This window comes from Chinchilla lanigera, unplaced genomic scaffold (assembly GCF_000276665.1).
Source record: "Chinchilla lanigera isolate Chin_1 unplaced genomic scaffold, ChiLan1.0 scaffold00113, whole genome shotgun sequence".
NCBI classification, from domain to species: Eukaryota; Metazoa; Chordata; class Mammalia; order Rodentia; family Chinchillidae; genus Chinchilla; species Chinchilla lanigera.
The window spans coordinates 1,043,371-1,068,592 of record NW_004955514.1 but is presented as its reverse complement, the minus strand read 5'-3'; the positions used below and the strand labels follow the sequence as shown (position 1 = coordinate 1,068,592).

The window sequence follows — 25,222 nt, the reverse complement described above, 5'->3', positions numbered from 1 at the left end:
GCTCGCGGCGCCAGCCTTCCCTCCCCCGCGGCCCGGGCCTCCGCGCTGCTCGTTCCTTGGGGCTGTGGCACGGCGTTGTCAGGCCCCGCCCGGGCCGGGCAGTGGCGCTGTGACCTTAGTCCCGGGTCGCCCCAGGTCGCTGCCTGTGACGGAGGGTTGGGAAAGTGCCACAGGGCGGGGACAGCCCTGGCACTGCCCTCCCTGCCTGAGCAGCACCCGAGCGCGCAGGAGGGCAGGAGGGCCCGCTGGTCACGCTCGGCGGAGACGGGAGTCCGAGGCTGACGCTGGGCGCACAGACACTGGGTCGTTGTTCCCGGGATGAGGACGCACGGGTTTTCCCCCTTTGCGCTCCCAACCCGCCTTGGGGACCTGCGGCTTCCTTCAGTGAACCTTCTGGGTTTGTGACCCGTCTGTAACGCTGAGCAGAGGATAAAGCTTGGCCCCTGAGAGCGAGAGACCCCGGAAACAGAACCCCTTGCCGGTAGCCTTCGGGTTTACAGAAGCCCCAGCAGCTCAGATCTTGCCCGGGAAGGAGTGGCCGCCAGGGACGAGCCGGGGAGGTCAGGGCAGCCTTTCGGCCTGCTCTGTGGGGAGCTCTCTACCTGTGGATAGCGTGTTCATGGCTTTACAGTTAGCTGGTGCAGCCAGGTGTGCTGGCCCTCGCCGTAATCCCAGCACTGAGGCAGGATCACCACGAGCTTGAGACAAGCTTGGGCTACCTAGTGAGTTGCGGGACAGCCTGACCTGAACAGTGAGAGACCCGGTCTCCAAAAAAAAAAAGTTAGCCGTTTTGAGTTTTTGTTTCGTTTTGCTTTGGTTTTTGTTTTTGGTGGTTTTCTTCCCAGGAACAGCAGCGTTGTCTGTAGTTACCAGGCACCAAAGGTCAGACGCTGCTTTGCTGTGGGACCAACAGGGAATTCAGAGCGGAGGGCTGCCAGGCGTTGGGTCTCTGAACCCTGCACAGCCCAGTCGGGAGCACCTCGAGTTACTGCGGTTCCTTGTCGCAGCAGCACTATTCCACCTCTTCCTGCTTCATTCTGCACATACTTTATTCTGCCGTCCGCTCTGTCCCTGGACTCATCAGGACATCACGTTGTGTTTAGTCCTCGTGGGCCCTCGGGTTGTGGCCATTCCTCAGACTTCCCTAGTTTTCCGTGACCCTCACAGTTCTGAGCAGTACCGGGAGGGTGATATTGTAGGGTGCTTCTCTGTTGGTGTTTATTGATGTTTGTCTCATGTTTTACTGGGAACCGGGGGTTTGGGGGGAGTTGGGCCACAGTGAGGTGTCCTTCTCAGATTTGCCAGCGTTGGTACTGAGCTTGACCCCAGGCTTCTCCCCTGTGAAGTTACTTTCCCCTCCTTGCCACACAGCGCTTGTCCTCCGGGAGGAAGTCACTATGGTAGAAGTGGCTGTGAGCCTCTGAGGCCTTGGTTCGTGGTGGGAGAGGAGCCCCAGAGCAGCAGAGCGCAGTGCCGTGCCTGAAGCCTGGACGCCTGGGCTGAGGCAGGGTCCTAGGCTGAGCAGGCCTGTGGGTCGTGTGTCCCAGCCTGGGAAGGGGCTGTGGAGAGAGAAGGTGGGGGGCCCATGTGAAGGTGCCTCTGGAGAGTATGTTCTTCCTGTATTGTAGTGGGGTCTGGGCCACACATGAGTTGAAGGCCAGCCTGAACCATGTAGCGAGACCCTGTCTCAGAAGAAGAAAGATGTGTTGTAACAAGGGTATATTCAGGGGCTAGGGATTTAGCTGAGTGGCACAGCGCCTACCTGGCAAGTGGGAGGTTGTGAGTTTGATTCCCGGTACTGGAAAAAGAAATTTTAAAAAACCAAAAATAAGGGTATATTCAATCTTTGTTCCTCTCCCTGGCACCAAGCCCCAGAGCCGTTGGAGTGACAGGACTCTCTGGAGTGACAGGATTGGCTTTGTTGTTCACAGTGCACCTTGAATTCATGCCAAGGAGGGCTCTTCAGGTCCTAGATAGACTCGAGGTGGGGCCGGCTCTGCCGAGATTAGAGGTTGGAACTCTATCCCCAGCCTCCGGGAGGGGAGGGTGTGCAGAGGGCTCCAGGTGAGTGAGCCGTGCCCTGTGCCTCGGGAAGGGGCCTGGGTGCCCGGGACACAGACACGTGTGCACGCACACGCACACACACACACCCGGGCCTCTCTTGGCTGCTTACCTGTGTTGTATTAAGCTGTGATGTGGAGTAGACTCCCGTAGGTCTTTCCAGCAGATTATCAAAACTGAGGGGGTCGTGGGAGCCTCCAGATCTTAGTCAGTACAAGTGCAGGCAGTGTGGACACTGCCTGGGCACCTAGGAGCGTGCCTTCCCTTACTGGCCTACCATCCCCCAAGGCTGTCTGCTTTCTGGGGTGGCCCAGGGTGCCCAGGGCAGGAGGAAGTACCAGCCCTCTTTGGCTAGAAGAAGGGCCGGGAAAGGTTTGATGTGATCTCCAGGCTGTTTATTCAACTGTTACACTTGCTGGTAAGAATGTAGCTAAACGGACCCCTTTGATACACTGATTAAATCCTGGACCTTAACTCTGAGCTATATTGCCACCTGTTTCTTTTTTTTCCCTTTTTTTTTTTTGTTCTTTTGAAACACAGTGTCACTATGCAGTTCAGGCTGGTCTTGAGCTCACTTTGTAGCCCAGGCTGGTCTCAAACTCACAACAGTCCACCTGCCTCAGCCTCCCGAGTGCTGGGAGTGCTGGGATTACAGGTGTGCATTACCACACCCGGCTCACAATTCTTAACATAAAGATACTAGCCATAGCAGGGCAGGGTGGCACACCCCTCTAATCCCAACACTCTGAGAGGCTGAGGTAGGGGAAGAGCAAGTTCAAACCTCACTTTAGTGCAATAAAACATTTCAGAAATAGGTGGTAAAGTCGGGCATGATGGCACTCCCCTGTAATCCCAGTACTCCCAGCATTTGGGAGGCTGAGGCAGGAGGAATGTTGTGAGTTCAAGGCCAGCCTGAACTGCTTAGTGAGACCCTGTCTCAAAAAGACAAAAAAGAAAAAAGGGGGGGGGGTTGTGAATGGTGGTAACCCATCCCCCATTTACTAATCAGACTGTTTTGGTGCTGAAAGTCCATAAATGGGGGGCAGAAGTGGGAGAATTGTTCCTTGTTAATGGCATAAAGTGACACTCCACTGCCCTCACTGCCACCCCTGCTGGCCACGGTGTTGGAGCCAGATGGTACCCCTGGGTACTGCCTGCTGCCCTGCTGGCTCCTTGCCTGGCTGACTTCTGCACAGTGGCCTCTCCTGGGGATGGCACCCTGGCCCCACTGTGCCCATGCTGCCCCATCCACCCATGCAGCTGGTTGCACCACTCAGTGTTGGTGATGCCAGGAAGCTGACCCCATGCTTAGGGATGACAGTGAGTCGGGAAGGTGCCAGGAACACAGCAGCGTCCCCGAGGCGAGGCGAGTGCTCATCTCCACGCGGCTTGCACTTGGTGCTCCTCCAGCCCCCTGTCTCCCCCCCATACGCCTGCCCGCCTGGCGGTTGCCTCACCTTGCTTGTTCTGTAGGGCTGTCTGCATCAGGGGCCCTGGGTGACCTGTCTCTGCCCACCAGCGCCAACTGAAGCCTGTGGGGTGGGGTCCCACTTGGTGGCAGCCTGCACATCCCCAGCTGGGGAACCCAGTGGGCCGTCCCTGGGCTCGCCTGCCTGGCTTCCCGCTGCTTCCTGACCAGGAGGCCCTCTCTGGCCGTGTCCTGGAGCCTTCGGACAAGGGACAGGCTTCAGAAACCCCCTCCGGGGCTTCTGCAAGAGTCCCCTGCTCACCCAGACTCGAGAGCTGCCCGGCGAAGCCCCGTTGACTCACTGTGTCTTTGTTTCTGTCACAGGCAGCCTGGGGCATGGAGCGTGTCTCGGTTGTGCCAGCACCATGGGGTTGATAAGCCGAGTGTAAGTAAGCCACCCTTTGCACCTGTGCACCCTGGGCACCCTGCCCAGCCTGCCCTGGCAGCTGTCTGTCATGTGTGTCATCTGTCCTTCTCTAGGCAAGTGGGTCTGTCCAGTACTGGCTGGAGGTTGCTGCGCTTGGTGGGGTGCCTGCTGTGGCAGGAAACGGCGGGTCCTGCTTGCTTGTTCTTTGTTTCTTTTAAACCTGTGCTTCGTTATTTTGGAGGTATAATCACTGTATTAGTAAGTTAAAAAAAAATACTCCCAATTCTAGTACCAGGTACACATGTGCCTAGAGTTTTAGTGTTTTTTTCTGACCCTTCTGTGTCTTGTTTTCAGCACAGTTGTAACCACAGCCTCTGCAGTGCTGTCAGCTTAGTGGGACCAGCCTTTCCTGGTGGCAGCCTGGTCTCACCTGTGTCCCGAGGGGTTCCCCCTCTGTCCTGGCATCATCCCTTTGATGCCTTTACTCCACCCCCTTTCCTCCACTTCTTATTAGCTGTGGAGTTTACAATTTTTCATGTTCATTAAAGGCTGTGAAACTGTCTTGTCTCAGATATAAAATGTATCTGGTGGGGCTTCCTGAGACAGATTTAACTCCCTACAATAAAAACTGGAGTCACATGTGAAAACTGGTACTGAGGTGCACTTTTAGTGTCTGGCTTCACCATGTGCTGGGTGCGGAGCCAGATGTGTGTGTTTCGTGAGCAAGCAGGGGCAGTGTTTCAGGCAGGGTCGCTTCTGCACACCCGGCGTTTGCTGAGGTGGCAACAGTTGGCCAGTCTGTTGTTCAGCCCCTGGCATCTACTCCAAGCCCCTGTGCTCCAACAGTCTCCAGGCCGTCAGGAAAGCTGTGTGCCAGTGGGGGCGCTGATGTGTGCTCACCGAGCGTCTTACTTCTGCTGTCCAGGTTTCACTCAGAAGGGAATGCAGGTCTGGGCCGGTTGAGCTCCTGGGTACTGTGGAGGATGCAGGGTGTACCCCACTGAACCTTCTCCTGGGTTAAGGGTGTGGGTTAGGGGTTGGCCTGGGGAGCACTTTATCTGCATGAACCCACCCAGGGGCGGGGCTGGGCACCCTGCCCAGTCTGCCTTGGCAGCTGTCTGTCATGTGTGTCATCTGTCCTTCTCTAGGCAGGTGGGTCTGTCCACTACTGGCTCCTGCCACCCGCCGTTTGCCCTAGTTCTCTCCTAGCCCCACTTTGGGAACTAGGTTCCCACCATATTTCTGGCTTTCTCTGAATTCTTGTCTTTTTTTTTTTTTTTTTGTACAAGGAATTGAACCACTCAGGACCCCACACTTGCCAGGCAGGCACTGTGCCACTGAGCTATATCCCCAGCCCTTCCTCTGAAGTTTTGTTTTGTTTCGTTTTGAGATGGTCTCACTATGTAGTTTTTTGTTTTTTATCTTTTGTTTTTTTTTCCACTATGCAGTTTAGACTAGCCTTGAACTCACAAGTTTGAGCCCAGACTGGCCTCAAACTCACAGCAGTCCTCTTGCCTCAGCCTGCGAAGTGCTGGAATTAACAGGCATGCACCACCACACCTGGCTTTAAAGTGTTTCTGTTCAGAGTGGATGTTGTATTAGCTGAGTGCCTCTTTAGCGTTTTAGGTTTATGTTAGAACATAAAAACTGAGCTTTTATTAGTGTAGTTTTTTTGTTTTGTTTTGTCTTTTTTTGCAAATTTGCGATCTTGGATATTATAAACAGTGAGAATGGTAAAGCAGTTTTGATGAACTCATACACCTCAACACTTTTTTGGGGGGAGGTGGGACGGAGTTCTGTGGATTGAACCCAGGGCCTTCACACTGAGCTATATTCCCGGTCCTTTTTTTTTTTTTTTTTTTTGTCTTTTTTGAAACAGGGTCTCGCTATGCAGTTCAGGCTGGCCTCGAACTCACTTTGTAGCCCAGGCTGGTTTTGAACTTGCAACAGTCCTCCTGCCTCAGCCTCCCGAGTGCTGCGATTACAGGCGTGTGCTACCATGCCTGGCCTTTCTTTTTAAATTTTGAAACAGGGTCTTGTTAAGTCAGTAATTTGGTCAGGCTGGGCTCAAACTTGTGACCTTCCCGCCTCAGCCTCCCTGAGTGCTGGCAGGCGCCATTATGGCTACAGGAGCACTTATGACGAGGAGCAATAGCACTTTCTATTTTTCATTTTGGCTGCACCATGTCAGAAACTTTGAGTCACACACATAATGTTACTGCAGTTGGTAGCCATCGGTACCATATTTTAAGTTATTTCAGGGCCTCAGGTGACCTTGAAATGGCCCAGTCCCCTCACCATGGAGCGTTTTTTGATCAGATTTGTCCTAGCAGTTTTTGACCTTATTTATTGTGAAGTGAAGGCCGCAAGCAGCACCTAGTTCTGGTGGGCAGGGAGGCTGGGGTGCAGGGAGCCAGCTGGACGTCAGCGCAGCCTCCCTGTGCTGCTGCCCCAGCTAGTGTGGAGGAAGGACTGTGGCATGCATGGAACTGCTGGTCCGGGTGCTGGTCACTCAGTTTTTGCGTGTCGTCCAGCTCCTCTGCTTTTGCACTTGGTCCCTGGGAGAGTGCTGGAGCGCATGTCCAGAATCCCTTCCTGTCCCTCTAGTGGCGGTGGCTGTTGCTGTGCTGCTCCTCCTGTTGCTCCTCTTGTCACCAAGACAGTGCAGGCCCTGCATGTTGTGCTCTGATTAGTGTCCTCCTTAGCCCGGCTTGGGTCATCGGCCTGCTTGTGCCTGTCAGTGACAGGAGGTTCATGGTACCTGGGGGGCAGTGCCATCAGGAGCCTCCTGAGGTGTTTATCCCCAAGTGTGTTGACAAGCGCTGGGGGACAGGGGGCAGGAGAGCAGGCTGGAGTGTCCTCACCCTGTCCCCACACCTGCCCCCCAGGCCATGTAGCTGATGTGGCAAGGCTCCTTTGCAAGCACTGCCTACTTTTCCTGGTCATTAGGTGACAGCAGGATGTCCAGGTGGCCACAGGCGTCAGTACCCTCAAGTAAACAGATTCATAGTTGTGCCCGAGCTTCTTCATGTAGCCAGCCTGACTGCCTGGCAGGAGGGTATTTTTTGTTGCTTTGTTGCTTTTGCTAAGTGGGATTGCCCCTCATTTTGCAGGTGATGTATCCAAAAAAGGAGGAAGCCAGGCCTGGTGGCGCACACCTCTGATCCCAGCACTTTGGGGGCTGAGGCAAGAGCAGCCCAGCCTAAGCAACTAAACAGGACTGTGGCTCAAAAAATAAAAAGGGCAGGGTCTGGGGATTTAGCTCAGTGGCAAAGCGCCTGCCTGGCAAGCGCAAGGTCGTGAGTTCAGTTCCTGGTACCGGAGAAAAACCAAAAAAAAATAAAAAATTAAAAATTAAAAAAATAAAAAATAAAAAGGGCTAGGGCTGCAGCCCCATGGGAAGATGCTAGGTTCTTTTTTGTTTTGTTTTTTGTTTTTTTTGTTGTTGTTGTTGTTTTGTACCAGGGATCAAACTCAGGACCTTGTGCTTGCCAGGCAGGCGCGCTTGTGCAGCTGAGCTATACCCCCAGCCTTAAGATGCTAGGTTCAAACACCAGTAACACACACAAAAAAGGAAAAGCAGGAGGAGGTCAGGCAGCAGAGCAGTGGGCTGGCCTCCCCAGACCTGGATTCTGTCCCTGCTACAGGGTAGGACTCTACAGGAGGAATTTTGTGTTGGAGGACACTTCTAAAAAGTTGTATATATATATTTTTTAAAACAGCTAAGCCTTTTCAGTGATATTAATGACAATAAGCTCTGTGATGAAGACAGCTGAGTCTGTGGGAATGTCTGACCCTCGTTGGATAGGGTATGTTTCTCTTTCTCTGCTTGGTCTTTTTTTTTTTTTTTGGCACTGGAGAATGAATCCAGGGCCTTTGCACTGAGCGATATCCCAGCCGTTTTATTCTGAGACAGGGTCTCCCTGAGTTTTTGGTCCTCATGCCTCTCAGCCTTTGTGATTACAAGTAAGTAGCACCATGCTTGTCCACTTGGTAGTTCGTGTCTTTGTTTTGCCTGTTGACTTTGTTTCATGTCTGTTTTGCCTCTGCAACTGCTGACTGTCATTCCCTCTATGGAAGCCAGGCTCTTCCTGGCTCTTCCTGGCATGCGTGGAGTGGAAAACTGGATAAGCCAGTTTGATGGAGACAGGAGTAACCCTTGCTCCACATGCAGCAAGCACTTCCATCACCCACACTTGCAGGCGAGGCTGCGGCACATACAGAGGGCAGAGACATGGCCCAGCCTCTCTGCACAAGGGGCCCAGTGGCATGCTGCGCTTGGCGGGCTGTGTTGTGTTGTAGGTGACCTTATCCTCAGGGATCCTGGGACTTAGGAAAGGTTGGGTTTGGGGCCCCTCCCAAGCCCAGGGATTGACAGTGGACAGAGGTTGGGTAGTTGGGCAGAGCTCCAGAGAGATGGACATCCCCAGGGCATGGGCCGGCAGACGAAGGTGGTCACACAGTAACACACACAGGGCTACAACATGCACACACTGAGGACAGCACATACACGCAGAGGGGGATACACCCTAAGGGGTCACACACAGAGGGAGACACACACACCCTGAGCGGGATGCACGTGCACACACACAGGAGGACACACACATAGGAGGACACACATATCTGTGGCCCCACCATCCCTGCCCTTTTCTGCTGTCTGGTCGCTTCTACGCTGAACCTGGCCACAGGCAGAGCAGCAGAACTGGTGTGGAGTCCGTGACCTGAGTGAGCTGGTGTCCACTGTCCCATGGATCAACCTGTGGCCCTACCCACCCTCCTTCCTGACAGGACGTCTGTGTGGCATGTGTGGCAGTTGTGTGCAGCATCTTGGGTTGGGCTTAGGCTGACACACCAAGGGAGCAGGCCGGGTACACTTCCCGGTAGCTGGAAGCCATGAGTGGAGGCGCTGCACAGGCATGTGTGGCAGAGCACGGGCCCTTACGTGTGCAGCAGGTGTGGAGCAGGAGCTGTGCTTAGACACTCAGCTGGGGCACTGGAGGCCAGCATGGGCACTGCTGGAGCAGTCTCGGTGGTGGATGAGGGAAGCCGGAGGTCCCCACCCTGCAGGACAGCCTGTGTCCATCCCTTTAGCACCAGTGATGACAGGCATCCTGCTCTGCATGGGTCCCAGGAGCTCCCAATTCTGGGCTCCTGGTGGCACTGACAGGTGCTGGGGACATCAGCAGCCCTCATGGCATTTGCTACAGTGACAGTCTGTGGGGTACACAGTGGGGATGGTATAGGGGGCAGGAGGCCGAGCTATCCAGGTGGGCCCATGGAACAGCTGGACCTGGGGCCTTTGGTTCTGAGAGTCACCTATGGAGGGAGGCAACCTCAGAAATGGACAGGTGATGTATCCTGCACCCCATTTTCCCAAGCCCCCAAGGAGTGCATTACCCTCCCCATGCCAGGGTTATCTGGAGGTTGGTCATGTTCCTGACTCAGGCTTTGGCACATGCATGTGTCCATCTGCTGCTGTCTCTCTAGGGACTTTGAGCCTGGCTGGGGGTGACACAGGGCAGCCCAACTTGGCCACATGTCATTTGGGTTCCTATGGCTCAGACATCAGGAAGCAGCCGGGGTTGTATGTTGGTTGTGATGCGCTGTGGTATGTGGCTTGATGTTCCTGTTGGTGGCTGGCCCCTCATGACTGTCTCTTTTCCTTTCTCAAGGACTGTCCCCTCTGGCTGCTGTACCCCGGCCCACCCCTTGTACCTGTGCGTCAGAGCCAAGCCCTGTGGCCGCTGGACGCCAAGACCTGAGCACCTGTGTGTGGTGGCAGGAGCACCATGGACTCCCGCTGCAGCGGGTGTGGTTGTCGGGGGCCCCCAGTATCTCCCTATGCGTGGCTGGCATTCATCGCCCCCTCTTCGCGATGACTCTGTGGTAGAGAAGTCCCTCAAGTCCCTAAAGGACAAGAACAAAAAGCTGGAGGAGGGGGGCCCTGTGTATAGCCCAGCGAGCCCAGTGGTGGTGAAGAAGTCCCTGGGGCAGAGGGTGCTGGACGAGCTCAAGCACTACTACCATGGCTTCCGCCTGCTGTGGATCGACACCAAGATTGCGGCGCGCATGCTCTGGCGCATCCTGCACGGCCACACGCTGACCCGCCGGGAGCGTAGGCAGGTAATGGGGCCTCCGGAGAGCGCTGCTGGGGCTTGCTGCTTGCTTTTGTTCCTAGTCAGCAAAGCCTGTGTTTCAGTCACTTGCCTGCGCCTGGGTGACATCCGCAACACCCAGCACTTGAAGGAGGGGAGGTCTGCTCGGCTCAGTTTCTAGGAGGGTTAGTCCTAGGTTGCCGGGTCTGTGGCAAAGCAGATGGGGTGGAGAAGCAGGCAAGGAGGCTGTGGACATGGGGATACACCCTCGCAGGCCACGCCCAGCAGACTGCCGCTTCCCCAGCCCCACCTGCTGCGCCTTCAGCTCTCAGGAGCATAACGTGTGTCCACTCGCCTCCAGAGGGCACCTCTGACACAGGGCCCTTTTGAGGGGACTCTTAAATGTGACAGCCTGTAGGAACAGAACTGACTTGCCTGCTGACACTAGGGCCCCTTCCACCTCAGGCACCCACACTCTTGAGCTCCGCCCTGTGCAGTTGCTGGCCCCTGGCCTGCCCACCTGTTTCTTCTATTCCTGGGGATAGAACGCAGGGCTGTGCACATGAGGCCAGTGCCTCCCCAGAGCTGCAGCCAGCCCTCAGCTGTGTTGAGATGGCTGGCCTCAGCCTCCAGAGGAGCTGGCGCAGGCTCTTCTATCTTGTTTTTTGTTTTTTTTGACGGGTCTCACTGTGCAGTTCAGGCTGCCTTGAGCTCACTTTGTATCCCAGGCTGGTCTCGAATTTGCAACAATCCTCCTGCCTCAGCCTCCCGAGTGCTGGGATTATAGGCATGTGCTACCATGCCCAGCTTCTTCTGTCTTGTTGCTCAGGGCTTGTGTGTCCTGCCTGCAATCCGAGAGCTGGGGCTGTGGGCAGCTCCCAGATGGCATTTGCTGCACCCACTCTTGCTGTCCTCTGGCTCTGAAAAGTGTTCTCTTAAACTGGGGTGGTTATGTGGTCCTCTTAAGTTGGTGCCTGTGGTCCCAGCCACTCAGGAGGCTGAGGCAGGAAGATCGCTTGAAGACAGCAGTTACGGCCAGCCTGGGCAACACAGTGAGACCTACCTCATAAACAGAACAGACCCAAAAGGATTCTTCTGTTGTCTGTCAGGACTGCAGCTGAGAAGATGCTTTCCTTCTATTTTGTTCATTCTTTAGCTAAAGTAATCTGCTTAATGTGTCTGCTGATGTTTGCTTTTTTTATTGGCCTGTCTGTCCATCTGTCTACCTCCCGCTAGTGGTGCTAAGGGTTAAACCAGCCTGCACTGTCTACCACTGAGCTACCCTGCCACCCCAGGGCTCTCTTTGTAGTGTTTTTTTTCCCTTTAGAAGTTCTGTCTGATTTTTTAAAGCCAGTTTACTTAGTCTTTCTTAGTAGGGTCTTGTCCCTGTTTTGAGTGTTTCATTCCCCCTCTTGCGTCTTCAGCCCCGTATACTGACTTCCTGCTGCGTGCAGGGCTCCTGTCCTGGCGCCTGCTCTGCAGTGGCCCTCGCCCAGTGAGTGGCATGCTGATGTCTCAGGCTGAGTTCATCTCCCAGGGCTTTTCATCTCCAGGATACTGGGTGTTGGGTGCTGAGCCAGCTTTTGCTATGTTGGTCCTTGTGGGTGCTGTGGGATCCCGAGGGCGTCAGAGGGCTGTCCTGGGAGAGCCTGAGCCCCCGCCTCCTGCGTGTGGCCTCTTCTGTCCCTTCTGTGCCTCCTGCTTTCCCTCCTTCCCAGGAGCACCTCCTCGTTCCTGGCTCCTGGGGGCTTCCATTACTTTTGTGTGAGCATGTGTGTGTGCACACTTACTTCTTTATCACCATTTCATTGTAGTATTGGGGATTGAAGCCAGGGATACTCTGTCATAAGCTACATTCCCAACCCTTTTTATTTTATATTTTAAGACAGACTTTTTCTTTTTCTTTTTTTTTTTTTTTTTTTTTGCCTTTTTTGAAAGAGGGTCTCAGTATGCAGTTCAGGCTGGCCCTGAGCTTACTTTGTAGCCCAGACTGATCTGGAACTTGCAAGGATCCTCCTGACTCTGCCTCCTGGGTGCTGGGATTACAGGTGTGTACCACCACACCCAGCCCAAGACAGACTTTATTCAGGCATGGTAGTACATACCTGTGATGCCAGCACTCAGGAGGCTGAGGCAGGAGGATCACCTCAAGTTCAAGGCCAGTCTGGACTGGGTAGTGAGACTCTGTCTCAAAAAACCAAAAAAAGTCTTACTAAGTTGCCCATACTGGCTTTGAACTTGTGATTCTCCTGCCTCAGCCTCCCAGGTAGTATGCCACCATGACCAGATTTAAGTAAGCTTTTCACTGTGGAATAATTTTAGGTTTATAGCAATCTGAAACGTGCTAGATAAATGGAGAAGGGCTAAGGTAGAGCTCCCCACTGCTAGGAGGGATTGCATGAGAGCCAAGGGCCCCTCTGCGCTCCTTGCCCCCCTTGCTGCTTTTCTACTACAGGAAGTGAGACTTCAAGGAGAAAGGGGACTCAGAGCAGCTACGCGAGACTATGCAGGTGCCAGCAGGGACACAGGCAGGGGTCCCAGGGTCAGTGCTGAGAGGGGCTTGTGGGGCCTGGCTGGCTTCTCCTTGGTTTGAGGTCTCAGAGGTAATTTGGATTGAGCAAAGGCTGATTCGTCCTGGTGGTTGTAGGAATTGACTCTTTCATGGTCCAGGGAGTCAAACCCAAGGCGTTTGTGCTAAACTATGTCCCAACCCTTTTTTTATATGTTTCTGAGAGAGGGCCAGGGATTTAGCTCAATGGCGTAGTATCCGCCCCTACTAGGCAAGCATGAGGTCCTGAATTCAATTCCTATTACCCAAAAATAAAAAATGTTTCTGAGGTAGAGTCTCACTGTGTTGCTCTTCACTAAAAAGAGCCTTTTATTAAGATATTCACAACAAAGCAAAGGAAACCAGGTGAGTCCTTAGGAAAGCTGTGTAAGTGTGGTCTGAGTGGGAGGTGCATATGCAGCCTTGTGTGAGTCTGTGGGGTGCACTGAGCAGAGGTGGCGGGGGCCTTGGGCTGCGTGGGGGCTGTAGTCAGGGTGCTGGGCTCTGTCTCATGACCGCTGGGACCTTGCTGTCCAGCCCTGGCAGTGCCACCTCTGATCTGCCAATTTGCAACTTCTCCCAACTGCACAAGATCTGTCCTGTTTCCGGACAAGTCTGGTCAGCATGATGTCCTTTGGCCCTCCTGTGCTGCAGGGGTGCAGGATGTTGGGGTGCTGGGGATTAGATGTGAGACCTGCACACCCAGCCCCTGTATTTTGAGATTGTCTCGCTGCATTGCTTATTTGTCCTGCCCAGGCTGGGCTGGAACTTGGGATCCTCCTACCTCAGCCTCCCAGAGTGCTGGGGTCACAGTGTGCCACTTTGCCCGATGGCACTGAATTAGAGCTTGGGTCACCACACAGCTGTGCTGTAAGCAATGACAGCAGTGCTCCCCAGCCCTCCCTGATGGAGCCCGCCTGTCTCCAGTTCCTCCGCATCTGTGCCGATCTCTTCCGCCTGGTGCCCTTCCTGGTCTTCGTGGTGGTGCCCTTCATGGAGTTCCTGCTGCCCGTGGCAGTGAAGCTCTTCCCCAACATGCTACCGTCCACGTTTGAGACACAGTCCATCAAGGTGAGGGCATCTGAACAAGCCTCTGCTCCTCGCTGTGTGGCATCGGCAGGGGTGCAGTTGTTGGGGGAGATAATTGTGAGGCCCCAGGCAAGTTGAGCAGTTGTGTCAGACCGCAGCTTCCCCATCTGTCCCCTGTGAGATAGGCTTACCAGCCCTTGCTGTAGTCACACAAGTATTATTATCATCATTATTATTTTGCTGTTGTTTTTGTTTCTTTGAGACAGCATCTCACTATGCAGTTCAGGCTGTCCTCAAACTCAGCGGTCCTCCTGCCTCAGCCTCCTGAGTGTTGGGATTACAGGTGTGTGCCACCACTCCCAGTACACAAGTGGTATATTATTAAAAGCCGTGAGAGAGCTGGGTGTGGTGGTGCAGGCCTATAATCTCAGCACTCTGGGAGGCTGAAGCAGTAGGATTGCAAGTTGGATCCCAGCCTAGGCAACTTAGTGAGACCCTGTCTGAAAATAAAGAGTAACAAAAGGTCTGAGGATATAGCTTAGTACAAAGGTCCTAGGCTTAATTCTTGTTACTGTTAGAAAGAGAAAAAGAAAGTCAGGGAGAGAGAGAGAGAGAAAGGAAGGGAGGGAGGGAAGAAGGAAGGAAAGAAGGAAGGAAGGAAGGAGGGAAGGGAGGGAGCGAGCAGGCCTAGCACGGAGGAGGTTTTCAGAAAGCGCTGCTCTTAGATGCGAGCAGCCTTGCTCCGCACCCTGCCTGTGCGTATGGGTGAACACGGCCCTCCCCTTTGCAGGAAGAAAGGCTGAAGAAGGAGCTTCGGGTCAAGCTGGAGCTGGCCAAGTTTCTCCAGGACACCATCGAGGAGATGGCCCTGAAGAACAAGGCGGCCAAGGGCAGCGCCACCCAGGACTTCTCAGCGTTCTTCCAGAAGGTGTGGCGGGGCTCTGATCAGGCTGGGCCCCCGTGGCTGGGCCTTGTCAGGTTCTGCCTTTCTCTCTTAGTCTCCTGGGCAGCACTCAGCAGAAGGGCTCCTGGAACAGCTCGAGCTGGCTGCCCATGCCCTGTGCTCAGCCCCAGGAGGGAGCTGCAGGTGGACACAGCTGTGCTCCCCCCCAGCTGAGCCAGTCCAGTGCCCAGGACATGGCATTGCCCCACATGGTGGGGAGGGAGAGCGCAGGGCCTGGAGGGGGTGCAGCTGGGCCAGAAGCAAGGCTGGAGAACCCATCCGCTGACCACCGTATGCCGGCCCTGGGCTGCTCCTGCAGATCCGCGAGACAGGGGAAAGGCCCAGCAACGAGGAAATCATGCGCTTCTCCAAGCTATTCGAGGATGAGCTGACCCTGGACAACCTCACGCGACCGCAGCTGGTGGCACTGTGCAAGCTGCTGGAGCTGCAGTCCATTGGCACCAACAACTTCCTGCGCTTCCAACTCACCATGCGGCTGCGGTCCATAAAGGCTGATGACAAGGTCAGCTGTGGCCACACGCGGTGCCTGTTGCCTGCTCCTTTACTTCATTCTTTCCTACCATGTAACTTATGACTGGTGCATGAAGCCATAAAAATCACCCATGTACAGGGCCCACAAGGTGTGCCAGTGCATGTACTCACTGGCTGCTACTCTGTTGTTTGCTTGGCAGAGTACATTAGGAAAGGGCTTCTGATTTGAAACTTAGTTTCTGGTATAGTCAGATCAGCACATCCACTTCTTTCTTTTTTCTTTCTTTTTTTTTTTTTGTCTTTCTGAGACAGGATTTCACTATGCAATTCAGGTTGGTCTTGAACTCACTTTGTAGCCCAGGCTGGCCTTAAACTCTTGGCAGTCCTCCTGCCTCGGCCTTCCTATAGGAATGCACCACCACACCCAGCTCCTAGCACACCCACTTCTGCTGGCCTTGCCAAATGTAACTGGCTCCTTCCTTTCCAGTTGATTGCTGAGGAAGGGGTGGACAGCCTGAATGTCAAGGAGCTGCAGGCCGCATGCCGGGCGCGGGGCATGCGGGCCCTTGGCGTCACCGAGGACCGGCTGCGGAGCCAGCTGAGGCAGGTGTGTGGCCCCACCCCCGTCCCCAGGCTGATGCTGGCACATGTGGGGAATACCCGCAGGGCCAGCTGTGTTGCTGTATGGTGAGTGCTCGCCCAGCACACGGGAGGCCCTCGGTTCCATCCCCAGCACCGCCAAAGATAGGAAAAGAAAGAAGCAGCAGCAAAGACTCATGGGAGTTTGGCAAAAGCTCCAGACTGGCACATAGGGTGGTGAAGACCCGGGACTGGCAGGGACACCTGGGACATTTTAGGGCTTTCTCTTAACCCACCCTAAAGCACACTGGCATGCAGTGTGCGTGTTCTCCCCTTGCTAGTGTTTTTGCTGTGGTTGTCCTGAACGCTCGTCTCTGGTCACCTGTGGGCAGGTGAGGGTGTGTCCACTCCTGCCTTGGCAGTGTCTGTGGATGGACTGGGAAGGCCTGGGCACCAGGACAGCCATCCTTGGGAGCCCGCTTCCGCTCTGCTGCCTAGCACAGTGCCTCTGAGCAGGTGCCTGGGAACTGGCTCCTGCCTGCCAGTTTTCCCTACATCCTCTGGGTGTAGACGAGGACGTGTAATCCACTTCTTCCTGATGCAGCTGCATTTCTGTGTGGAGCCTTTGCACCCTTGTCTTCCTCAGGCTGTATCTTCAGCAGCCCCTGGGAGGGCCTGCCCTGTGTCCATCCTGCCGTCCCTGTGCACCCGGCCATCTGCAAGCCCAGCTCCACAGAGCCCCCTGAGCAGGAGCCGTGATGTACCCTGCCAGGCCGCGTGGCCTGTGGGGCTGCAGTAGAGTGGGGAGTGCAGACCAACCCGTCCACATTTCCCTGTCTGACTCCTTGGCTCCATGTTTTCATCCCGTTCTGAAACTTTTTTTTTTGCCCGGTGTTCAGTTCATGTCCAAACATGGTCAGTGTTTTTGAGGTTGAAAATTGTCTTGGTGTCACTAAAGCAGCCCGGCACGGCACCTGGCCTGGGGCAGAGTGTGGAGCGTTGGTGAAGGGAGGGTGTACTGCCGTCTCTTGGGTCTGTGGCAGCTGGGCTCCAGGGGCTAAAGGCCCAGTATACCATGGTGCTCATCAGTCCTGAGTCCTCAGATCAGTCCTGAGCCGGGGGAAACACCTCTGGGGGAATCCATCTACTAGGTCCCGCTTAGCTGATTGCTACCAGACTCCTTCAGCAAACCAGGGCCAGAGCAGAGGCTCTGGGCTGAGGGCACTGGGCCCCGGTGGGTGGCCAGTGGGTCAGGTGGCAAGCAGCATGTTGTGAGCCTGTCTTTGGTTGTAGTGGTTGGACCTGCACCTGCATCAGGAGGTGCCCACATCGCTGCTTGTGCTGTCTCGGGCCATGTACCTCCCTGACACGCTCTCACCCGCTGACCAGCTCAAGTCCACACTGCAGACCCTCCCAGAGATTGTGGTATGTGTTGTTGGGGGAGCCTTCAACTGCCCACTTTGGGAGCTGGGGACTGGCGTGCCGTCCTTCCTGCAGCACTGCACCGTGTTCCTGCCAGCTGCCCACAGTGGCACAGTCTCTGGCGCACTGGCAGCCCTTGCCCTGGGTGTGTAGCCCAAGGCGGCAGGTTTGCACCTGCATTCACAGTGTCCCAAGACTGCTCTGTCCCTGTGTAAAGCAGGTGGTAATGCGGGGGCAGCGGCTTTGGGCTCACTCCCAGGCGCCCTCTGCAGGCCAAGGAGGCCCAGGTGAAAGTGGCTGAGGTGGAAGGCGAGCAGGTGGACAACAAGGCGAAGCTGGAGGCCACGCTGCAGGAGGAGGCCGCCATCCGGCAGGAGCACCGCGAGAAGGAGCTGCAGCGGGCCGCAGAGGCAGCGGTGAGCAGCGCCATGGTCATCGCTCTGGGGAGTTTGCGTCCATATGTGGGAACTGTGGTTCTGTCCTTTTGTCTTCAGGAGTAGTTGGGGTGGCAGTAGAAGCAGGAGAGCCTGGGTGGGGGACACAGGTCGGCCACCTCCCTGTGTCCAGGACAAGAGGGCCAGCTCGCCACCCAAGCAGGGGTCACTGCAGCACCTACCTTCTCCTTAGGGCCTCACCTCTGCTCCCCAGGGGAGGCTGCCGGGAGCTTGCAGTGCCCAAGGCTGGGGCCTCCAGTTCTTCCCATGCCCACCTGCTGCCCCAGTCTCTGCTCTGCAAGGTCTCAAGGGAAGACCAGAGACAGGCGAGCCCTCTGCTGCGCTGTTGGTCAGGGCTTTGGGTGGCTGTGCAACCTCTGTGCGTACAGGTCCCCGCCATCACTGAGTGGGCCTCCTGAGCATGTGGTGGGTGATGTGTGGCACCCAGCAAGGCTGCTGGCATGATTGCACTGCTTCTTGCCTTTCAGAAGGTCACTGAGCCAGAAGGTGTGGGTGCCACCACCCCTGGAAAGCCCATGGCTGAGCTGCAGCCAGAGGGGCCTGACGTGATCCTACCCTCTGAAGTCCTTAAGGACACTGCCCCTGTGCTGGAGGGCTTGAAGGTCAGTGACACTCAGCCCAGGGGAGGGCTGGAGCGGGTTGGTGAGAATAGGCTTGTAGCCCATGAGAGGAAGTGGGAGCAGGGAGCAGGAGTGAGACCTTGGAGTGCAAGTGAAACTCCAAACAGCAGGGGCATCCCTACTCTGTCGCCTGCCCCAAGGGGGAGGGCTCGGGGCCCTAGAAGAACCAGGCAGAAGCTCATGGGGAGGAGGGACCCTCATCAATGAGGGCAGCCAGCTGGACTCAAGAGATAAGTAGGGTCTGTTTCCTACCGATTAAAGATGTAGCTGAGGAGGGAGGTTTAGAACTGAGGCCTGATTGTCACCAAGATGTCTTAGAGCACAAACCTTTAAAGAGCTGAAAAACAAAGCCTCCAGGTCCCATGGACCAGTGCAGACCTGCAGTTCCCTCATGGACGGCACTGCACGCAAGGCTGGGACCCGAGCAGTTCTATGCTGGTGAGGATGGAAATGTGCAGCCAAAACCTTCCCCCGAGGGAGCCCCAGCCCAGATGCCACCCAGGGCCATGGGTGCATCCAGCTCTAGAGCACAGATGATTGGGGTGAGGAGCCGAGCTCTTGGCAGGAGAGGAAGCAGATATTCTAGTGTGGGCCACAATGCAGGCATCGCCTGATGTCAACTCCTGCACACTCACTTGTGTGTGTGCGCGCGCGCACGCACACACACACACACACACACACACACACACACACACACACACACGAGCATTCTCAACAAACTAGTAGATCAGGTGCACAGTCCCTGAAAAGCACTGTGGCCAATGTGATCTGTCCCTGGAATTCAAGCTGGTTAGCGTTATAATAGACAGTCTCAAGGTGCCATGTTAATAAACTGAGAAGAGAGACCCCATCACCCGCGATGCCTGGAGTCCCTATGACAACCCAGAGGCAGAGTGTGCAAAGGCGCCTCAGCACCTGCTGCAGCACCCACTTGGCGTGGCCCTGAGGCGGCACTCCCCACAATGCTTCCGCTGCGGTCAGAATCCTTGTTCACAAAGGATGTGACTGGAGCCGACTGTGCTTCTCCATGCCGCTGAGAGCTGTCATGTACAGTGGCATACTCAGGATAAATTTGAGAAGTGTGTCGGTCAGGCTTTCTGCTGCTGAACACAGTACCTGACGCCTGCAGCTTAAAGGAGAAGCCCTTTGATTTGGCTCACGGTCTTGGTGGATTCAGTCTGTGGCCTGCTGGCACCAAGGCAGGACCGTCACAGTGGAGCAAGCTGCATGTTTGTGACAGCTAGGAAGCAGAGCAGGGGAGCAGTGCCAGAGAGGGAGGGGCCAGACACAGACCCCAAGACCACTCCTCCATGACCCACCCAGACACCAGAAGTGTGTTCCACTAGCCCCGGGAAGACCCTAAAGCTGGTCCGAGTGGACACCTACCCTAACCACTGCAGGGTTTAAGAGGTATGGCCTGAAAGTGACCATGCTGTGAGGTCAACTAGAAAAGTGGGTGGTGAGATGGGCTGCAGTCCTGCACTGAAGATTCAGTGTAGCTGCCATGTTAATTCTCAAGTTATCCTATATGTATTTGTTTGGTTTTGGGAGGTACCGGAAATTGAACTCAAGCCCTTTGGACTGAGCCACAGTCCCAGGCTTTTTAAAATTTTCTGGGTTTTTTGTTGTTGTTTTGTCTTTTTTTTTAAGGCAGGATCTCGCTGTGCAGTTCAGGCTGGCCTTGAGCTCACTTTGTAGCCCAGGCTGGTCTCCAACTCACAGCGATCCTCCTGCCTCAACCTCCCAAGTGCTGGAATTATAGGCATGCACCACCATGCCCGACTAAAATTTTCTGTTCTAAGACAATGTTTTGCTAAGTTGCCCAGACTGGGCTTCCATCTGGGATCCTCCTGCCTTGGCCTCCCAGAGTGTTGGGATGAACGACGTGAGGCACCAGCCCCACCTTGAGCTGATCTACAGATTCCTTCAGACCACCAAAACTTGAGAAGGTTTTGTTTTGTTATTGTTGAAATTGACAAACTTACTCTAAAATTTATGTGGAAATGTAGAGCATGTGAGATAGCCAAGACTACTCCTAAGAAATGACAAAAATGAATTTTTATCGAGCTGCAGTTACTGAGGTGTGTGATCAGGCTGGGATGATACTGCTGTAAAACAGGCAAGTAGATCTAGTAAATCAGAGAGAGGGAACAGAAATAAGTACACAAACAGGAAGGAGGTTTCTGCTAAGGTAATGAGACAGCCTAGCAGGGAAAGCATGGTCTTGTCCTGAGTGTGTGGGATAGTTGGGGGACCATGTGTCAGAAAGTGAACCCTGACCTCTTTATAACTCACAATGTATGAAGATTAACTCAGAAGGCATCATAAAAATGCCTAGGAGAAATCATAAGAGAAAATGCTAGTGACCTGGGCTTGTCACTAATTACAGCACAAAAACGTAACCCATAAAACTGGAAAAAAAGTGTGTGTGTGTATGATATGTTCCTTTATCAAATGTTGAAAACTTTTGCTTCCAGAAACACTTAGGAAAATGAAAATAAGGCCAGGCATGGTGGCACACACCTGTAATCCCAGCACTTGGAAGGCTGAGGCAGGAGGATCATCTTGAGTTCAAGACCAGCCTGAGCTACAAAGTTAGTTCAAGGCCAGCCTGAACTGCATAGCGAGACCCTGTCTCAAAAAGACAAAAAGAAAAAAAGAAAAAAAAAGAAAATAAGCTGCAGGCAAGGAGGAAGTGTTTGTAAACCATGAACCGGCGTCTGGGATACATACAGAAGTACAGCTTCATAAATAGGAAGACTGTGGTTTTAAAAATGGGCTGGTGGTGATTTATGCCTGTAATCCCAGCACCCAGGAGGTTGAGGCAGGAGGATTGCCGCAGATTCGAGGCCAGCCTGGGCTACATAGTGAGACCCTATCTTACCAGCTTAATATTATTACTTTGTTATTGTGGACTGATCAGGCCTGAATCTCCCAAATGAGTGGAGGCAAAGGCTAAATAAAAGAGACAAATGGTATAATTTCAGGGCTCCAGGAGGATCAAAACCCTCTCACAGAATTTGAGATTCTGTCAGGGCTAAGATAAAGATCTGTGGGTAGCTGTAATTAGTTATAAGAAACAAGGTGGAGAATACTAAAGAAAGGTGGGACTCTGCCTTGAATGAGGTGCTCAAGGACTTGGGAAGTCTACTTGAGGACTTCTCCAAGACCTTACGTTAATTTAGGAGAGCTCTGTTACTCCAGAAGGTCTCCACCCAGGAGCGAGATGCCTGCAGCTGCAGTCTTTATCAAGTTAATTGAGGTTGGAGCCAGGTGTCCTTAGCTGTGGCCTTGTCTTGTCCTTTGCTTCACCAGCCTCTACAGACCTCCATCAGCTTTGGTGGTATAGTGGTGAGCATAGCTGCCTTCCAGACCACAGTCAATCGGGACCAGTGACTGACAGAGGCTCACTTACGATGAGTCCACTGCCCCTCTCCAAACAAGGGGCCTGGGCCTTGGTTAACTCACAAGTAAACATGGAAAGCCAGTTGGTTAATATTAAATTCTGCTCAGAGCCGCTTCATAGTGGTCTCCATCACTGTCTCAAAAAAAAGACAAGAAGGGCTGGGGATATAGCTCAGTGGCATAAGTGCCTGCCTGGCAAGCACAAGGTCGTGAGTTTGATCCCGGTACCGCAAAAAAAAAAAAAACAAACAAACAAGAAATGGGCAGAGAAGGGGCTGGGGATTTAGCCCAGGGGCATAAGTGCCTGCCTGGCAAGCACAAGGTCGTGAGTTTGATCCCGGTACCGCAAAAAAAAAAAAAACAAACAAACAAGAAATGGGCAGAGAAGGGGCTGGGGATTTAGCCCAGGGGCATAAGTGCCTGCCTGGCAAGCGCAAGGTTGTGAGTTTGATTCCCGGTACCGGAAAAAAAAACAACAAAAAAAAGAAATGGGCAGAGAAGATGTGCGGATATCGAGTGAGAACTAAAATGCTCCCCACATCATTCCCAGTGAAGCGGGGTTCAGAGCACAGGGAGGTGCTGCCACAGGCTGTCAGGGTGACTAGCGCTTGACACTCACCCTGGGCTGGGCTGACTGTAGAGCACTTGTCTAACAGATGAGGCTCTGGCTCTTCCTGCCGCAGGGAAGAAGCCTTAGGCTGGGACGCTCACTCGGGGAGCACTCTTGCCTGGTGCAAGTGCTGGGTCTGGCCCCTAGTCCCATTGGGAAGAAAGTGGGAGCAGCTCAGACAAGCACTGGTGAGGAGTGGAGGGAAGCCACTGGGGCAGTTCCCTGAAAGCCTGGGCTGAGGCCAATGTGCTTCCCTGGGGCTGGGAGCAGTTGTTCCCAGCAGCTTGCCTGATAATCACTGAGAACAGGGAACCAGGCACAGCCCACTGAAAGGCCCGCGGCCAGCCAAGTGCTGATGGAGCTCCTCTACAGTACAAGGCCCGCCTCGCACTGAGGCTCGACTCAGTGACAGGGCTGGGGCGGCAGAGGACATGCTGGGATTCCTTGCGCCTCGATTCTGGAGCCCAAGTTAGCTGCCTGAGGCGCAGCTGGTAGATTCTAGGCGCAGTGGGGCAGGTAGTTCATGGTTCCGGCTGTGGTGTGGGTCCCAGCCCACCCGAAGACACGCTTGGACATGGGTGCTCAGTGTGTAGGGCTGCTGGAAAAAGTGAAGGTGGACTTGGGCTCTGCCTCCCTTGAGACTCTGTCCTCAGCACGGACAGAGAGCTGTGAGTGCTCAGGAAAGCAGCTGGTGGGTGGTTCCCTTTGGCTTAGGCTTGTTTCTGTCCCCTCAGGAGGAAGAAATAACTAAGGAAGAAATCGACGTCCTGAGCGATGCCTGTTCCAAGCTGAAGGAGCAGAAGAAGTCGCTGACCAAGGAGAAGGAAGAGCTTGAGCTGCTGAAGGAGGACGTCCAGGACTACAGCGAGGTGGGCACGGCTCTCCTTCGAGGCTGATGATCTTTGGGGGGTACAGGCACCCCACGGGGTCGGGTAGTGCTCACATCGAGCGTACAGCGCCAGGCTGTGGGGAGAGCAGTGGTGCTGAGCTCATTCCAGAGCCCCCACAGCCACGCAGCTGCACTCCCTGTACTCCACGAGTGACCTTGCAGGCACCGTGGTGTCTGAGCGCACCACGCGGCTCTGGACTCCAGCCCTTGGTGAGAGCTGCTTGTTCCTGGCTTGCGAGGAGAGCCATTTCACTGGTTTTTGTACATGGTTTTTGTTTTTGCCTTTGTTATTTTTCATTTGTGGTCTTGGGGATTGAACCCGGGTCACATATATACTACGTCAGCCTCTACCACTGAGCCCCCTTTTTCTACTCCTTTAGGCCCCCCTTTTCTCTTTTTGATAAATACTACTTTCCAGCCTGTTGAAAAGAACTGTTTTTGTGGTTTTGTCGGGCAGGGTGGTGAGTTCTGAGACTGGGAGAGACATGTTGCCCTCGCTAAGCTGGTCGCTTACGGCCGCGGCCAGGTGGCAGCTCGTCCTCCTCGCTGCCCACCCGTCCTTCCCTGTGGTGTTTGCTCCCCACCAGAGTGACCTGGAGCTGAGGAGAAGAACACTCTGGATCTCGGGGTTCTTCATTTGTTCATTAAGCAAATGGGGGAACGCTGACTTTCAGGATAGGTTCTGTTTTCTCTGCTACAAAAGCAGCAGCGTTTGAGTTCACAATAGTAAGAGCATATTTGTACAACAGAAATAGGATTTTGCCCCTTTCTGTGCTTAGAATTAATGGCTCTGTGTTTTGCTTTGTTTTGCCTGCTGGGGATGGAACCCAGGGCCTCATGCAAGCTGAGCAAGGGTTCTGCTACTGAGCTACGAATCTGCCCAAGCGTGCTGAATTAGTTTTTCAAATTAAATTAAGGTAGAGCCCTCCCCTACTCAAGGCAGACTTTCTTAGCAACTGCAGATAATTTCACTAGGACTTGCAGGAGATCAAGAAGGAGCTTTCCAAGACTGGTGAGGAGAAGCTTGTAGAGGAGTCGAAAGCCAGCAAGCGGCTGACGAAGCGGGTGCAGCAGATGATCGGCCAGATCGATGGGCTGATCGCGCAGCTTGAGGCAGGCCAGCAGGCTGGCAGGCTGGGCCCAGCCGAGGGCTCGCCTGCAGGGTGAGTGGACAGCCGGGATCCAAGCTCAGGCTTTCCTGACTCCCAGGTGTAGCCCTAGGCGTCTGTGCCTGGCACCCCCAAGGCGGTCCAGCCGGAGTCCTGGGGCGTCTGTGCCTGTGGTTTCCTTTCCTTTCCACCGGGACTGCTTCCTGTCTCCCCCCCTGCCCTTCCCCAGTGCCCTGCCCCCAGCTCCTTTGGCTCCCGTTTTCTCTAGCTGCCACCCTCTTGCCAGCCTCTTCCTGCTGCTCTCCACCCTGGCCCACGCAGGGCGTGTCCCTCCTCGGTGGGCTGTGTGTCCCCCTTGCTGTGGGGGTTGCTGCCTTTGAGTAAGAGAGAGCCTGCTGGGCGGATAGCCTGACAGCCCCAGGCTGTGGTAGGCAGCTGGCATCAGGCCCCGCCCCTACCCAGGCCCTGCACTTGGGGGGCACACACAAGCAGAGACCTCTGTTTCCATGGTACCATACTGCACAACCACCCAGAGGAGAGGCCGTGGGGATTCTTGGCAGGGCTGGGGCCCATGGTAGGGACCCATGCTGAAGGCTGCCAAGTTCACGTGGCTGCCAGGGTCAGGGTGACAGGTAGGAGCTGTAGGTGTGGTGTGGAAGTCCACATGCAGGCTGTATCTCCAGGGAGAACGTCGTCAGTGTCGCGGAGCTCATTAGTGCCATGAAACAAGTCAAGCACATTCCTGAAAACAAGCTGGTCAGCTTGGCCTCTGCACTGGATGAAAATAAGGATGGCAAGATCAATATCGACGACCTTGTCAAGGTGGGTCATGGAGGCCTGAGTTGGCTGTGCTGCCCTCCTGGTCACAGGGAGCTTTGTGGCCCCTGTCGGGTCAGTAGCTTTGAGCATCCTCCAGGCCTGTACTTTCCTCCAAAGCCATGCAGGAAGGAAGAAGTCATCAACATGCTGGTGTGGGAGCAAGCTGAGCCCTTTACAGCCTGCTTTTCTCTCTGCTCCCTGAGCTGTCTTGGCCTCAAGGCCCCAGGGTCACACCTATGGCCAGCGTCCCTATGCTTTGTCTCCCTCTCTCTCTCGCTCTCTCTCTCTCTCTCTCTCTCTCTCTCTCTCTC

General features: G+C 54.5%; 1 protein-coding gene across 1 annotated transcript in view; it reads left to right on the top strand.

The window, feature by feature from the left end:
- Positions 1 to 25,222, top strand: part of Letm1 (leucine zipper-EF-hand containing transmembrane protein 1) — a gene marked incomplete in the record, with an annotated part of 29,195 nt that overhangs the window by 705 nt on the left and 3,268 nt on the right. The window contains 12 exon segments of the mRNA XM_013506764.1: positions 3,854 to 3,914; positions 9,569 to 10,019; positions 13,467 to 13,610; positions 14,359 to 14,496; positions 14,831 to 15,034; positions 15,491 to 15,610; positions 16,876 to 17,007; positions 17,277 to 17,420; positions 17,927 to 18,061; positions 22,829 to 22,963; positions 23,959 to 24,146; positions 24,776 to 24,914. Of these exon segments, the coding sequence (XP_013362218.1) occupies positions 3,854 to 3,914; positions 9,569 to 10,019; positions 13,467 to 13,610; positions 14,359 to 14,496; positions 14,831 to 15,034; positions 15,491 to 15,610; positions 16,876 to 17,007; positions 17,277 to 17,420; positions 17,927 to 18,061; positions 22,829 to 22,963; positions 23,959 to 24,146; positions 24,776 to 24,914 (1,991 nt within the window).